The sequence below is a fragment of the Dama dama genome, chromosome 4, assembly GCF_033118175.1.
Source record: "Dama dama isolate Ldn47 chromosome 4, ASM3311817v1, whole genome shotgun sequence".
Taxonomy (NCBI): domain Eukaryota; kingdom Metazoa; phylum Chordata; class Mammalia; order Artiodactyla; family Cervidae; genus Dama; species Dama dama.
Window position 1 is genome coordinate 62,160,851 of NC_083684.1, and position 16,248 is coordinate 62,177,098.

Consider the following 16,248-nt stretch of genomic DNA (forward strand, 5'->3'; position numbering starts at 1 on the left):
ACCCACATCTTCTCTCCGGGGACTTTCTCTCCTTCACTTTCCCTGCCCCCGCCCGGTCTCCGTCTATGCAAATCCCAGGGGAGGGGGGAACATTTGCCTGGCCTCCGCGCCCCACTTCCTGTCCCGGTGGGAGAGTGGGGGTGAGTGTGGTGGGGCTGGTCCCACAGCGAGACACGCAGCCACGGACCGGCTGCGGTGGTCACAGCTGCAGCCACCTGCCTCTCATCCATCCCCCAACCACTTCGAGAGCCAGGAGGCTGAAGACGCCCCTGACATGCCCTTGTGTCTCTCCCCCTCCAGGCTCGACGGGCCACACTTCAGCTGTCTGGTAAGTCGGGGTCCTGGGGGTCAGCAAGGGCTGGGGTGGGGGAGACCCACGTGGCCCATCGCGGCCTCCCTGCCTCAGTTTCCCCCTCTGCTTCTTCCTGTCCCTTTGTCTTTCTGACTTTTCACTGCTATCCCCAAGCCCCCTTTCCCCCACCCGCTGCCATCACAGAGTATTTTTCTAACATCTCTTTCCTTCTCTCAGAGCCTGGTCCACTTCCTCCAATGGGGAGGAGTAGGTCTTTGTGTCTTTGACTTTGCGTCTCTTCCTCCATGCATCCCACGTTCAGTAAATCTACTTCTTCCTCCTTCCCTTCTCTGCTTGACTTTATATATTTTCAAAAATTGAGTCGAAACTATTTCAGACATGCAGAATACTACACCCCACCCCCCATAAACCCACAGCCTAGTCCAAGAAATAAAACCCCACACATATGCTTGAAAGAAACCCCTGCGGGTGCCCCTTTCCCCAAGGCATCCCACCCTTCTCTGGCTTAAAGAGTTTTGCTTTAAAAAAAAAAAAAATTGAGGTTTGTCTTACAAGTCAGAAAAGTGACAAGTCTTGTGGACAGCTCACTGAGGTTTTCACTTATGTGCACACCTGTGTAACCACGGACCGTATGAAGATAGAGAACATTGCCGTTACTCTAGAAGATTCTGTCATGTCCCTTCCCAATCAGTAGCCCCCTCTGATACTTTCCACCACAGATTAGTTTTGTTTGGTTCTGAGCTTTATGTCCAGTGGCCCCCTTTGGGTCTGGCTTCCTTCATGTGACCTCAAGTGTGTGTCAGAGACTGTTCCTTTTTCTTTGCTGTATAGTACTCCGAGGACAAGCCCACAGTTCTGTGTGTTCTCCCATCCCTGGGCACTCAGGCTGTTTCCCGTTTGGGGCTGTTACTAAAGCTGCCCTGATTGTTCTTGAACAAAGCTATTTTTGTGGACTTAGGTTTCCAGATCTGGTGGGTAAATACCCAGCCCTAAGACCAGGATGACATATCTCTAGTTATAGATTTTCACTGCTAAAGCAACGCTCAGCTCTTGGGGGCGAATTTAAGTGATATCGAGGTGGATAAAAGAAGGGTCGAGAGCTTCTTTCCCTCTGTTAGAAACACTTCTGTGCCTCTTACCCTTCATCCCCTGTGCCCCCAGCCCTGAGGCAGGAAAGGCTGGGGGAATTCTCCACCCTCCTCAGCTGCTATGACTGTGTACTGGCGAGGTGCTGGGGTTCCCAGAAGCCTACACTCTTAGTGGGAGCTGGCTGCCATGTCTGTCAGAGACCATGGTCTCTGTGTTTCTACGTGTCTCTGCCTGTGTCTCTCGTTGTGTGTGAGTGTATGTGTGTGTCTAGGTCTTTGTGTGTTTCTGCTGTGCTATGCCTACCTCCCATCTCTGTGCCCCTATCTCTGATGCCTAGTCCTTGGGCCTCTCTTTCTCTCCCTCTCCCAGCCTGTCAGAGTCTCCCCACTGGTCCAGGGTGGGTGGGGTCTCCCGGCAGCCTGGGTGACCCCTCTTCCTCCCCCACCCCTATCAGTACCCGGATGGGGTCTTCTACGATCTGGACAGCTGCAAACACTCCAGCTACCCCGACTCAGAGGGGGCGCCTGGTGAGTGACCCCGGCCCAGCCCCCCTCCCCCACTGCCCCTTGGGCCCGTTTCACAGATGGGGGAGCTGAGGCCCAGGGGAGCTGTCAGCTGGGCCAGCAGGACAAGGTTAGTCCCGGCCTCCAGACCTCCTCCCCTTTCCTCTCCCACGCACCCACTCGCCCATGCAAATCCTGGGGTCACAGATTTGCACAGCCCACAATAGCCCCTCTGTGCTGGCAGGGGCTTCGAGGGGGAGGGGCCCAAGGCCAGACCTCTCGGCTTCTAATCCCGCGCCCTTCCCCCCAGACCTGTGGAGCTACGGCCTCAGCCCCGCAGTCCCAGCCGCCTCCTATGAAACCTTTGACCCGGCTGTGGCCACCTTTGGCCACCCCCAGGGTGTCCAGCTCTGCTACGGCCCCTCAACCTACAGCCCCGTGGGGAACCTGGACCCGGCCCCCAGCCTGGAGGCCCCGGGACCCGGCTTTCCAGCGTACCCCACGGAAGACTTCACGAGCCAGGTAAGGGCCAGGGAGACCATGGAAGTTCCCATCCTTTGATTGAGGTGCCCGGCACCGCGTCAGAACCTAAGCACATAGGGAACCCTTCACCCCTCTGACGACTCTGGGGTTAAATGGCATTATTACTCCATCACACGAGCCAGCCACCAGAGGCGCAGACGGGCGTCAAGGGGCAGGAGGCTCTCACGGAGGTGGCCCGGGGGTCCCTGGCCCCGCCATGGAGATCGGAACTGAGCCCGAGTGCAGGCTGTGAGCGGAGCAGGGAGCCCAGAGCCACGGCCCGGGAAGAAGCGAAGGGACCGAAGCAGAGGGAAGCAGAGAAGGGTGCCCCCCTGCAGGCCATGGGTAACCCTGACCTTCTGCAGACCCTGGGCCCCCCGGCGTACGCCCCCTACCCCAGCCCCGTGCTCTCAGAGGAGGAGGACCTCCTGTTGGACAGTCCTGCCCTGGAGGTCTCGGACAGCGAGTCGGATGAGGTCCTCGTGGCTGGCCCCGAAGGCAGGGGATCTGAGGCAGGTATGTGGGAGCCGATGAGGTGGGGGGGACTCCAACTGTTGGTGGGGGTAGAGGGAGGGTTAAGGGAACCATGTCTGCCCAAGCACCTACTGTATATACTCCAGCACTGAGGGCACTTTCTAGATCTGCCATCTGCTGGCTGTGCTGCCTTGGGCAACTGCGTCTACCTCTCTGTGCCTTGGTCTCCTATCTGTACAATGGGGCGAAAACACTAATAGTGTCTGTTCCTGGCGGCTGGGAGGGTTCGGGGGATCATAAGTGTCAACAAGATAGCAATGCTTGGCACAGAGTCAGTACTCAATAAATCTTCACCATCATTATGGACACAAGAGCAACAGAAACCATCATAATATCAACTCCCGCCTAGTCAACCTCTGCTTCTGCCCCAGTGCCTGACCTCCATTACTCTCAACCCCTGGAAGTTGGAATTATTAGTCACTTTCCTTATCTGGGCCTCAGTTTCCCGTCTGTAAAATGGGCTTTGTTATCATCATCCCTGTATTGTGGGGTTTTGATGAAAATTAAATGAGCTCGTAATTGTACTGTGCATGGCACAGCACGTGGGTACCAAGTGCTTCACGAAGACTGGTAAAACACATACACACACAAGCCTCATTTATATAACTGAGGAAACACCAGCTCAGAGAGGTTAGGTCACCACCCCAACATCACACAGCTGGAAATGGCAGAGGTGGGGTTCTTGTATCTAATGCCTGCTATGAACCGCCACAGCCCCCCATCTCCCCACGGCCAGCTCTGCGGCCCCTTGCTGCTTCTAGAAGCCCAGGAGTTAGACCCCTCGGCCTCTCCCAGGATCCCAGTCCCTTGAGCTGACGTGCTGGGAGGCCTGAAGCTGAAGAAATGGCCAGGCAGATTCAAACCAACTCCAGATCTCTTCACTAGTCAGCTGTTAGAAGCCTTTGAGGAGCACTGCCAACCCATTTGGCAGATTCATCCCGTGCGCTCCACAGATACATTCTGGCCACCAAACAGGCACAGGATAGGCACACAGCCTGAAAAATAAAGCAGGGATGGGAGATGGGTCTTCCGGGGTGACACCTTCAGGAAGGGGGAGCAACTTACCCTGGATGGGAGGGGTGGCACAGAGGAAGCCAGGCACGGTTACCCAGCAGCCACCTCCCTCACCCCACTTCTCTTGATGGGGAGGCAGGGGCTTGGCGGTTCCGGACCGGGGAGGGCGCGGGGTGGGGCCCCGAAGGATGCTTCCGTTAACCGCCCCGCACCCGCCGCAGGGGCCCGCAAGAAGCTGCGCCTGTACCAGTTCCTGCTGGGGCTGCTGACGCGCGGAGACATGCGCGAGTGCGTGTGGTGGGTGGAGCCGGGCGCCGGGGTCTTCCAATTCTCCTCGAAGCACAAGGAGCTCCTGGCGCGCCGCTGGGGCCAGCAGAAGGGCAACCGCAAGCGCATGACCTACCAGAAGCTGGCGCGCGCCCTGCGCAACTACGCCAAGACCGGCGAGATCCGCAAGGTCAAGCGCAAGCTCACCTACCAGTTTGACAGTGCGCTGCTGCCCGCCGCCCGCCGGGCCTGAGCCCAGGGCGGCCTCTCGGGGGCCCTCAGGGGCTCCACGCCTGTGTCTCGTGGGCGTCCCCGCACCCTGGGTCATAGGGCCCATGGACCCCCCACACTGGTGCGGGGGGCGGGCTGCTGCCACAATCCCTAAGCCCAGCCCGGGGCCCCTCCGGGATCCCCCCCCATCGTGTCTGGGGCCTCTTTGGGAGTCCCTTGTCATGTCCAGGGGCCCCAAGATCTTCCTGTCTTGGGTCAGAAGACCTGGAGACGACTATGCTACGTGTCTGTGTAGAGGGGCGGGGCAGGGCAAAGTGCTTCCAGAATCCCAGGAACTTCTCTGGGATCCCCTTGTGATGCCTGCGATCCCTCAAATCTCATCTAGGGGCGGGTGAACCTAGAGATCATCACACCAGAAGGAGGGCTCTGCCTGCAACCCTAAGCCCTATCCAGGGTCTCTCTGGGATCCCCTCTCATGTCTGAGTCCCTCTTGTCAAATCTGGGATCTCCTAGTTATGTCTGGGTCCCTGGGGTAGAGTGGGGGACCGTTTGCATGCGTGTCTCTATGCCCATCTGTGACTCTCTCGTTCTATCTGTGCCTCCAAATTCTTTTGTCATCTTTGAGATCCCCTAATTCTCTGGAACCACCCTGCTGTCACTTTTCAATGTCTGAAAATCTCCAATCACATAATGGGTGCCTCTGGGATCCTTTTGTCATGTCTGAAAACACCATTGTCAGGTTTGGGGGGAGGTGGACCTCAGTGAACCTTGTGTCTGGGCCATGTAGTCTGGGATGCCCTTGTTTGTCTGGAATCCTCCGATCACCTCTGAGGCCCTCCTGGGATCCTCATCTGATACGCCCCTTTGGGGACCCCACCAACAGCCCCTGAGTTCTCATGGGGACCCTCCCTCTCCGGGAATACCCTCCTTAGGGCGGTGCCGGGGACCATTCTGGCCACTCCTTGATTTCTGTGTGACCTTGGCAAACCCCGCTATGTCGGTTCTAACCAGAGACTTTGTGCAGTCCATCAACAGGTGGACCCCTTTTCTGTGTGGAGAGGCTGGAACAGGGTGGTGGCCACGTCTAATGGGGAATCTGTTTTCCAATCTCAAGTCCCCATTGCCCCTGGCTGTCATACCCCGGTGGCTTGTTTCAGTTGTCCATTGACCCCAACCATTTTTGTGTGAATCCAGCATTGAGCTGAATCCCAGATGAGCTCTGATTGGAACCCACGGGGGTGTCAGAGGCTGTGGGCTAAGGAACTAGAGCCTGAGCGACTGGGGGATCTAGGGTGACCAGAAAGACTTGCTGCTTCTGGGCCAGTTTGGCCCTTCTATGGAAGGGGAGAGAAGGAAGATCTCGGAAGTCCTTTGCAGCCCTGTCAAGCCTTTGACTTATCACCTGAAATCTACCATCCACCCACTGATGGCCAGAAGGAAGACATGAAGGAGCATCAGGGACCCAGAGAGGGAAGAGGTCCTTGAAGGGAGTACATAGCAGCTGATAGCAGAGCCCTGGCGGGGAGCCCCCGCTCCGGGGAGGGGTGAGGTTGGGTGGGAGGGGCGTTGTCACGGACAACGTGTCTTTTGGGGGCCTCCTCTTGCAAATGAGGTACCTTTTGCAAAAACTATCGTTACCCCAAGTGTGGTATAAAATAAAATACATCGAGGTAGACAGACCTCCTGGGACCCTTTGTCAGGGACTGCGATGCTGCCCATCCACCCAGGCCTGCTGACCCTCAGAGACACTGGGGCAGCGTCGGGGGAGATGAGAGGAGATGCAAGAAGCAATTAGAGCCAGACCAGACAGCCTTGAAGGCCGCGGCAAGGGCTTGAAATGCAGGCACTGGTGGTTCGATTCAATTTTTGTCTCCGACTCTTTTTAATGATCGGAATTCTTCCCCACCTTCTCCGTGGTTCCCTTTCCGTCTGGGTTTCTGTCCTCCCCCCCCCCCCCGGCCCCGCCCGCGTTCTGAACTTTTGCCCTCTTCCTCTGTATCTCTGTCCCGGTCTCGCTGGATACAGCCCTCGGGCTGGCGGAGATGCCCTCCAGGCTTCGTGCGCTCCACCCACCCGCGGGGCCCGCAGGAGCCGCATAGCAGTTTGCCTGGCAACCCGTGGCGTCACCCGGAAGCTGCCTCTGGGTTGGCTAGGAGCTCCGAGGAGGCGGGACGTTTCCGGCTCTTAGGGGGTTTTGGAAAAGGATTGCGGGCGGGAGGTGACGATGGGCAGGAAAAAAGCCGGGACCGACTAGCCTTCCCTTACTCCAGGGTCTTTCCGCCGGAGTTATTTGCCCGCCTGTCCTCGGCCTTAAGCTCAAGCCTCCATACCCTTCCCCTCTTCTCTCGCGCGCCCACCTCGCCTTCCTCCCCCCAAACACCTGGCGTCCCAAGACGCTCCCCTCCAGCGGTCCCCTCCTCGTCTCCTTCGCCTCCCCCTGCCCGGCGTCCAGCTACCACCACCCCCATGCAAAAAGCCGCAGGTCCCCCTGCCGGGAAGGCCGCCAACGTCCGGGCAGCCCTCCAGGGCCTTCCCGGTCTCCCCACCCGCCCCCGCTGGGGCACCCGCCCCCTCCCCCGCGTCCGGTGCCCGCCGCGCCCGCTCCGGGAACCACGGCGGGGAGCCGGCAGGGCGCGGCCCCAGGAGGGGTCCCAGGTGGCCGGGGCCCCAAGTCTGCTTGTAGGCCCGCGCCGGGAGGGTGGGACTCTGGAGTCCCCGAGCCTCGTTGCCCTCCCCCCCACGCCTCCTCTGCGGCCACCCTGCCTACGCTGGGAAACCGGACTCTCCCTCCCGGCTCTGGTTTCCCGAAAACGCCTGACTTGCAGATGCTAAGAATGGTTTTCTAGACCCTGTCTTCCCCACCATCCCTACCCCCCGCTCCCCATGCCAGAATCCTGGCTCAGAGCCCTAGTCCACTTCAAACCCCAGTCCCTTCCTGTCCCTCCGCCTAGGAGCCAAGAGTCCAGGCCCTCATCCTTCTCCTTTCTCTGGGATCCAAGAATCTGGACTCCAGGCCGATTCCGCACCCGGATTCCGGAGTCCAGGCCCCCACCTCCTTCAGACCCAGGAGTCCCCGCCTGCCGCACATCCTCCCTTAGACCCAGGTGTCGGAAGCCCAGCCCCCCTCCTCCCTGGGGACCTGGCATTTGGCCACCTCTCCTTGTCCAGCTGTTATTTCTCGCCTTTTAGAACACACAGGCGGAATGTGGGGCGGCAGGGGAGGGTGGGGTGGGGAGGCGCGTCTATGCCTCCCGGAGCCTCCTGGGAGTCTCCCGACTCTTTAAAGGGCCCCCCCGGGGGGGCCCACCTGTCCTTCCTAGGGCCCATCGGGACACTGCTGCGGTCGGAGGAGCGGGAGGAGGTCCGACGACATGCCTGAGGCAAAACCAGGTGGCTTGGGGGAACTCACTTCCTCCCTCTGTGGAGATGCAGTCCTGTTTTCACTGGGGACTCCTCCCTCCGTGGGGTTGGGAGAATGGGGTGTCTTCTCCCATTGGGGAGGGACTCCCTTCCTTGTGTGGGAGAGGAGGGTCCCATACCTGTGTTAGGTGTGTGTGTGTGTGTGAGGGGGGGTGATTCCCTTTCCCTCTGTGGTGGTGGTGGGGCTTCCTTTCTCTGCAGGGAGCTGGGGGTTTATCTCTGGGTGCACGTGGAGATTCTCTGTGAATCAGTGTCCCTCTTCCTCCACGGGGATGGAAGTCCTGCAGTTGGAGACTGCAGGGTTTTGGCGGGGTGATCGGGTCCTTTACATTTGAGGATGCGGTCTTCTGGGAAAGGACCTGGGTCACTTCTGTGAGTGAGGATTGGGACCTTTCTCTGCAGCGAGATGAGGTCTGGTCCTTGCATGTCTAGTTATTAGGGTCCCTGTCTGGGTGGTAAGGCGAGTTCTCTGTACAAAGATGAGGGCACCTCCTTTGGATGGGGTTTGGGGATTCCTGGTGTAGGAATTAGGGGACCTTCTTCATACAGAGGCTGGAGAGCCTTTCTCTGTGTACAGTTTCAGGGTCCTTTGAATGGAACTGGGGGGCATTTTTAAATTTGCGGATGGGATGGGGCTTCCTCTCTATGAAGCAGTGAACGGAGGAGACACAAGTCCCGAGAGAGGACCCTTCCTCTTGGGATGTCCAGTTGGCTCGTACCAGGCCAACCAGGCTGAAGGGTGGGTGTCCAGCCCCTCGCTACAGCTGGGGTCCTGGCGGGCCAGGCGCCAGCAGGCAGGGCGTGTGAAAGATGCTGTGGTCAGCACCAGTGTCCGATTTCCAGCCCAGGGGAAGAGCTAATTATACCGTCAAGACCTAAAAGGTCAGAGCCCGGTGGCCCGGGTGGATGAGGCAAGGCCTTCCCCGGGGAGGGGAAGGAGAAACCGGATCCACAGACTCTCGGATTAGAGATAAATTTACACCTGGACGGCTGGACTCCAGGATCTGAAGGAGGCGGGGCCCGGGGGCCTGCACTCCGGGGTTCTGGAAGAGAAGACGGAGCGCGTGCTCAACCCGGAATGTCTTCTGCCTCACAGCGGCCAAAAAGGCCCCTGCGGGCAAAGACGCGGGCAAAGATGCTGCTGCCAAGCCGGCTCCCAAGGAAGCGCCCCCTACAGGTGAGATAGATGGCGCTCCCGCGGGCCGAGCGGAACCTGGCGGCTCATCCCCAGCCTCCCGGCTCTCTCCTTCGGTCCGTCCTCCCCACAGCTCCGCGACTGACCGCCCTCCCCTACTCACAGCCCTCCAGGGCTCCCCAGCGCCTCCAAGGCGGAGCCTAGCCCCTCAGCCTGGCCGTCAAGCCTCCAGCAACTGGCGGATCCGTCCGCAAGTCCCGCCCAGCTCTGAACGCCCCAGCCCGTCCTGACACCTCTCCTACCCTTTTAAAAAAGCCCCCGTTAAGACCATCCGGATCTCACATGGGGAAATTGAGGCCCGAAGGGGTGGGGGACCCTGGACACCCACACACCTGGATGACACATTGGTCTCTCCCAGGTCAGGAAAAGCCATTTTGCCTCCAAGGTCTTTATGATGCCCACCAGAAGAAGGTCCCGTCATTCGCTCTAAACCCCGCCCCCAAAGTGGCCTGCCGCCACCCTCCCCGGCCCACCTCGACCCCCGATCTTATCTCCTGAGCAGAAGCCCCACCCGAAGACCAGTCTCCCACCGCGGAGGAGCCCACCGGCGTTTTCCTGAAGAAGCCAGACTCCGTGTCGGTGGAGACTGGTGAGGGGCGCCTGGGCGAGGAGGGGGTGGGGGTCTGGGGGCTCCTGGGCCTGAGGGAGGTGGGGCCGGAGGCTCCCAACGTCCCAGTCCTCTTTATAGGGTCTTATGGTTCCTGCCCGACCCTCCTTTGCCACCCCTTTCCCCCCTCCTCTTAGGAAAGGATACTGTGATCGTGGCCAAGTTGAATGGGAAAGAGCTGCCGGCCAAACCCGACATCAAGTGGTTCAAGGGGAAGTGGTTGGAGCTGGGCAGCAAGAGTGGTGCCCGATTCTCCTTCAAGGAGTCCCACGACGCCGCCAGCAATGTGAGGACCCCATGGGGAGGCGAGGGCCTGCGGGGCAGAACTGGAGGTTGTGTGGGGCAGGACGGGAGAATGTCCCGGTCAGAGCAGGCTGCATTTGGGCATGGGGTGTGCATGCCCCCAGGAGCTCTCAGGGTCAGGGATGTGGGCCCCCAGAGATCAAGATTGCCCAGGCATGGGAGGAGACATGGGAGCTGGCCCTTCCTGGGGGAACTTGGAGAGTGGTGAGGTGGGCTGTAGGGGTGTGGGGTGGCACTGGGGGTCATTACATGCACCCGCACCCCTGGCCGGGCCCCCAGGTGTACACTGTGGAGCTGCACATCGCGAAGGTGGTACTGGGGGACCGCGGGGATTACCGCATCGAGGTCAAAGCCAAGGACTTATGTGATAGCTGTGCCTTTAACATCGATGTGGAGGGTATGCTGGTGGGGGTGGGGGCCAAGGGTCTTGGGTCTGGGTGGGGGGTCAGATCTGCCAGCCAGGTGTAGGGATAGAATATAGAGGTGGGGGTGAGGTGGGCACAGGTTTTTGGAGGATGGAGCACAGAGGCAGGGATCAGGGTATTCAAACCTGGAAGCGAAGTGAAAGTGTTAGTTGCTCAGTCGTGTCTGACTTTGTGACTTCATGGACTGTAGCCCACCAGTCTCCTCTGTCCATGGGCTTCTCCAAGTAGGAATACTGGAGTGGGTTGCCATTTCCTTCTCCAGGGGATCTTCCCGATTGAGGGATCGTACCTGAGTCTTCTGCATTGCAGGCAGACTCTTCACCACCTGAGCCACCAAGGAAGCCATTCAAAATTGGGGAGAGGGTCTACCATTTTAGAGCCTATTGAGGTGTAGATTTGGGGGTGAAAAGGTTCAGGGTTTGGAGGTGTGCATGTGAGGCTTAGGAGGTGAGTTATGTAGATTCCAGGGTCACAGCATACAGGCTTGAGAGAGTGGCAGTAAGGGTTTGAGAAGTGAGGGTGTCCGAAGTTTTTTTTTTAAATATACTTTCCGTTTTATTGTCTATTGTTTATTTCAGGTGAATCTAAGGGTGAGTGGGTTGAGGGTGGGAGTGTACAGGATTGATGGGAGGTTACACAGATTTGGGGGCATGTGTGTGGAACTCTGAGGGTGTACAGATTTTTGAGAAGTCTGCAGCCCAGGAGGTATGGGAGCTTAAATATGGAGGACACAGGTGCTGAGGTTGCTCCTGCCTACGGAGAAGGCTTAGCTGGGGGATGTAGGCTGCTGAGAGAGGGTGGTACATGGCAGGGAAATGAGTCTACAAGCAGAGGGTGTCCAGGTCTGAGAGAGAGGGTGTGCTGGCTCACAAGATGGAGGGAAAGGGACCTGGGTGAGGTTGTGCAGGCCTGGAGGAGGCTGTGCAGGCCTGGAGGGAGGGGCACTCTTGGTCTTAGATCAGGCTTTGCCTCCAAGCTCATCTTCTCTTCCCCATCACCCCTCCCCAGCGCCCCGTCAGGACTCCGCTGGACAGAGTCTAGAAAGCTTCAAGCGATCGTAAGTGACCCTGGACCCTGGGGAGCCACAGGGGGTTGACCTGGTGCCAAGGGCCATGGGAAGGTCTCCCTTGGGAGGGGTAGCTGCGGGAGAAGGGGAGGATCAGGGAAGCCTAGGAGTGGGGATCCAGGGTGAGCCTGAGAGTCGGGACCTTAATGGGGTTCACACTCCCTTTTGATGGCTACAGGGGTGAAGCGAAGTCAGACACCGCGGGTGAGCTGGATTTCAGCGGGCTGTTGAAGAAGAGGTGAGTCCACTCTGCCTGGCATGGAAAGGGGAGATGGGGACTCAAGGAGGAGAAAGATGGTGGGTGAGGTCCCCCTGCCCCCCACTGCTTCCCCACTGCTCTCCTGGGACCCCCAGCACCCCTCCATCGGCCCACCCCCCACCCACCCTGCCACCTGTCCATCCACCTACATATCCACTTACCCATTGCCCATCCCTCTGCCCACATATCCATTCATCTACTCACCATCTTCCCATCTGTCCACCCATGCATTGGCCATTACACTCAGCCCCCCATTCATTGATCCATTCATTCATCCTGCACCCACCAACTCCATCCTCTACTTCCCCACCAACCGAGGCATCCATCCATCCACCTTTCCACCATCCATCGTCTGCCCTGCATCCACCTTCCCATTTGTGACTCTATCTGCACCTGCATCTCTCTTTCAACTGAGTCCAACATCTTACCCACCCATCCTAACTCATCTACCTCCTCATGTAGCCAGGCCTCCCTCTATCAACTGTTCACCTCTTCAATGGCACACCCATCCTCCAGATTGTTCTGTTAGACTCATCTACGTGCTCTGTGCTTAGTCGCTCAGTCGTGTCTGACTCTTTGCGACCCCATGGACTGTAGCCCACCAGGCTCCTCTGTCCATGGGATTTTCCCAGGCAGGAATACTGGAGTGGGTTGCCATTTCCTTCTCCAAGACTCATCTATATGCAATTGCTATTGTGTAGGTAAAAAAAAGATTGAATATTGGCCATTTTATATGAGTCAACATGATGCTTGTCCAGTCACTCAGTTATTCATTATCTGCTGGTCCATATATTCATCCTTCCATTTACGCATCAATCTGCATAATGAAATCCCCAACAATTCTACCTACTAATAGATTCATCTGTTTGTCTTTTCCAGCCATCCATCTTCCCAGCCATCTTCCATCAATATGTTCACCCAGCCAGCTCCTCCCAGCTCACTCAGCCATTCTCCACCAACCCATCCACCTATCTTAATGCCATCCATTCCCTACCAATCCACCCATCCATTGACCCAATCATCCATGGGCCTAACCGTCCATGGACCCCTCCACCCCTGTATCAGTCCCCCACTTAATGCTCTGTACATCAATCCAGATAGTCACATGTCCCCAAATTCACCCACTCATCTATCCTTCCTTTGTTCCCTTCCCTTCCTTCCTTCTTTCCAGAGATCCACTCACTCTCTCACTCATCAAACATCTTCTGAGCCCTCCTGTCTACCCTGAGCTGAGATCAGGGGAGAGAGAGAAGTTTGACTGGTTCCCTGACGTTGGGTCGCTCATTGCCTTGGGAAGATGGGTCTGGTCCAGCAGACACGGACACAGACCAGGACTGTTTAGTGTGGTCAGAGAGAGGTCCCATAAGGGCCTTGTGAAAGCCCAGAGTGAGGGCAACTGCTATGCTGGGAGTGTAGGGAGTGCCTCATGGAGGAGGAACTCTGGTGCTAGGTCTTGTAGGATGAAGAGTAGGTGGAGAGAGGTCATCCAGGCAGGGAAACATTTTGTGCAAAGGCTCGGGGAGGCAGGAGCAAGCCCGGAGCATTCAGGAAAAGGAAAGTAGGGTGGTTTGGGTAGTGGGGAGAGTGGGGATGGGTCAGAGCGTGAGGTTGTAATGGCCAGGCTGAGCTGCTAGGGCTTCCTCCTTAGAGCGGTGGGGAGCCATGGAGGAGTTTTGAACAGGGAAGGGATGGCATCTGATGTAGGGGTTCAGAAATAGCCTTCAGGGGTCAAAGAGGGAACAGACTGGAGGGGAAGAGATGGGATGAGGTCAGCAGGCCAGGGAGGAAGGAGGCTGGGCAATGGACCAGGTGGGACAGGGTAAGGAATAACAGGCCCAGAGAGGGAAAGTGACACAGAAAGTGGGAGGAGGAGGCAGGGGGAGACCCTCAGCTCCTCACTGCCTGGTGCCCCCGGCCTGTTCTCCCCACCTTCAGGCAGGTGGTTGAGGAGGAGAAGAAAAAGAAGAAAGATGACGATGACCTTGGCATCCCGCCAGAGATTTGGGAGCTCCTGAAAGGGGCAAAGAAGAGCGAGTATGAGAGGATCGCCTTCCAGTACGGCATCACCGACCTCCGGGGCATGCTGAAGCGGCTCAAGAAGGCCAAGGTCGAGGTCAAGAAGAGCGCAGGTCAGTGCTGGTCTGAGGGGAGAAAGGCCCTGCCCACGGGGACTCCAGCATCATGGGCAGCCAGTGGTCGGACCCTGGACTTATCTTTGGGAGGTCCCACTCTGAGGAGTAACAGACAGCCCTGTTCTCAGGGGTCCTCCAAAGCCATAAGAGGCTTTCTGACCTTAGTGGCCTGGGGAGGGAGCCTTGATGGCTCAGAGCACTGAGAACATCTCAGCTCCATCCCACTCACATCCCTCCATCTCCAGCCTTCACAAAGAAGCTGGATCCAGCCTACCAAGTGGACAGAGGCAACAAGATCAAGCTGGTGGTAGAGATCAGCGATCCAGACCTTCCCCTCAAGTGGTTCAAGAATGGCCAGGAAATCAAACCAAGTAGCAAGTATGTGTCGGGGGTAGAGCTCGGGTTGGGGGGAATCCAAGTCCCAGAGACAGGGAGAGTCCAGAAATAAGACAGGCTACTCTTAACCCAGAAAGGGCACTCCCTCATCCATATGAAAAGTACAGATAGTGATACCTGAGTAGAAAAATAGACAAAGGCAATGAACAGGAATTCAGTTAGAAGAAACCCAAATGGCCAGTACACTAAGTACATATTCAACCTTGCAAACACAACCACCATCACCAATAATAACACAAATGAAAACAGAGGTCTTCGGACTTCCCTGGTGGTTTAGGGGTTAAGATTTCACCTTCTACTACAAGGGGTGTGGGTTCAGCTCCCTGGTAGGGGAGCTAAGTTCCCACATGCCTCAGGGCTAGGAAACCAGAAAACAAAACAAAACAATGGTCTTTCTGCTCTCCAATTGGACAAAGACTTTAGAAAATGATAAACCCTAGTGCTGGAGAAGACATAGGAAAATGGGTCCACAGATGTTGGCGGTGGGAATGTATATTGGCAAATCTCCAAAAGGGTAGTGTATTCAAAAGCTTTTAGATTGTTCAATGCTAGGTGTTTTTCATAAGGGCCTAATCATGGTTATGCATATTTAGCTGCAAGGATGTTCACTGGATCATTTGCTGCTGTAACAAAAAATGGAAAACAACCAAAGCATACAATTCCATACTAAGGTGCTGTGCTGTCGCTAAAAAAGATATTCTAAAATTTACACTACCATGGGAAGCTGTTGAAGATTAGTGTTATGTGCAGAAGAGTTCTCATTTCTGCTACACAAAATGTTAATCTACGTATAGATTTTATATAAAAAGATTGAAAAGACAGAGGTCAAAATGTTTGTAGCAGTTATCTCTCAGCAGAACAATTCTGGATGGCTTCTACTTTTAGTATTTTTCCCTTGGCTGTGTTTTCTAGATTTCTCATCATGAGCATTTGGGATGTGATGAAAAGTTATGGTAATTAAGATACAGGTTAACTTGCTATAACAAAGCGTCCCCAGAACACGGTAGTTTAGAAAGAAAGATGTTTCTAGATGATTGATCTAGATCCAGGTTCCTCATTTTTGGCTACACAATTTCTTATGGCATTATCCTCATCTACATGATTGAAACTAGGCCATGGGCACAACTGTATCTATCAGACAGGAAGAGGGAAGGAGAGAAGTCTAGAGCAAGCATCACAAAATTAGAGATGACCTAGCAGTTACGCCCATCTCCTCCACTCACATTCTATTGGTCCAAGCTCAGCGGCGTGGCCATCCTAGCTGCAAAGACATCTGGGAAACGTAGTTCTTTAGGTGGGTTGCTGTGTGCTGCTGCTAAATGGAAGAAGGTGGATATGGGTGGACAGTTAGAATTTCCGCTGTGGTTTTTTAAATACTAGAACTTGGACCATCGACCCCTTTCCCACACAACTTGGCTCTGAGAGGGAGTGGTTTGTCCTGAGAATAGATGGGTGCATGCAGGATCCCCTGTGTGCCCTGGGTTGAGCTGAGACTTTTGCACCAGATACGTGTTTGAGAATGTTGGTAAGAAGCGAATCCTCACCATCAACAAGTGCACGCTGGCGGACGATGCTGCTTATGAGGTTGCCGTCAAAGACGAGAAGTGTTTCACCGAGCTCTTTGTCAAAGGTGAGGCCGAGATTTGGGCGTGAGCTTGGGGAGTGGGGCTACTGACCTCCTGTGGGGCTACCGGGAGACTACTGACCTCCCCTCTCCAGATGCCCCACAGAATCCCCAGTCTTTAAAAAAACATTTTATTTTGTATTGAGGTATGGCAGATTAACAAATGATGTTGTGATAGTTTCAGGTGAACATGAAGGGACTCAGTCATACATGTACATGTATCCATTCTCCCCCAAACTCCCCTCCCATCCAGGATGCCACATAACGTTGAGCAGAGTTCCATGGACTATTCAGTATGTTCTTGTTGGTTATTCATTTTAAATATAGCAGTGTGGACATGTCCATCCC

At 56.1% G+C, this 16,248-nt stretch overlaps 1 protein-coding gene across 4 annotated transcripts in view; it reads left to right on the forward strand.

Moving 5' to 3' along the window:
- Positions 1 to 16,248, forward strand: part of LOC133054670 (myosin-binding protein C, fast-type) — a 35,199-nt gene that overhangs the window by 820 nt on the left and 18,131 nt on the right. The window contains exons 2-15 of one of the 4 annotated variants that reach the window (XM_061139885.1): positions 301 to 328; positions 1,857 to 1,929; positions 2,216 to 2,427; positions 2,793 to 2,943; positions 7,794 to 7,863; positions 8,990 to 9,070; positions 9,591 to 9,677; positions 9,833 to 9,981; positions 10,278 to 10,395; positions 11,432 to 11,480; positions 11,668 to 11,727; positions 13,684 to 13,877; positions 14,126 to 14,258; positions 15,782 to 15,906. In XM_061139885.1, coding sequence (XP_060995868.1) covers positions 1,864 to 1,929; positions 2,216 to 2,427; positions 2,793 to 2,943; positions 7,794 to 7,863; positions 8,990 to 9,070; positions 9,591 to 9,677; positions 9,833 to 9,981; positions 10,278 to 10,395; positions 11,432 to 11,480; positions 11,668 to 11,727; positions 13,684 to 13,877; positions 14,126 to 14,258; positions 15,782 to 15,906 — 1,495 coding nt within the window. In that variant the 5' untranslated portion in view covers positions 301 to 328; positions 1,857 to 1,863. Of the gene's footprint in view, positions 1 to 300; positions 329 to 1,856; positions 1,930 to 2,215; positions 2,428 to 2,792; positions 2,944 to 4,196; positions 6,147 to 7,186; positions 7,578 to 7,793; positions 7,864 to 8,989; positions 9,071 to 9,590; positions 9,678 to 9,832; positions 9,982 to 10,277; positions 10,396 to 11,431; positions 11,481 to 11,667; positions 11,728 to 13,683; positions 13,878 to 14,125; positions 14,259 to 15,781; positions 15,907 to 16,248 lie in introns of those variants that run through there. The other 3 variants (XM_061139886.1, XM_061139887.1, XM_061139888.1) reach the window with 3 other exon arrangements.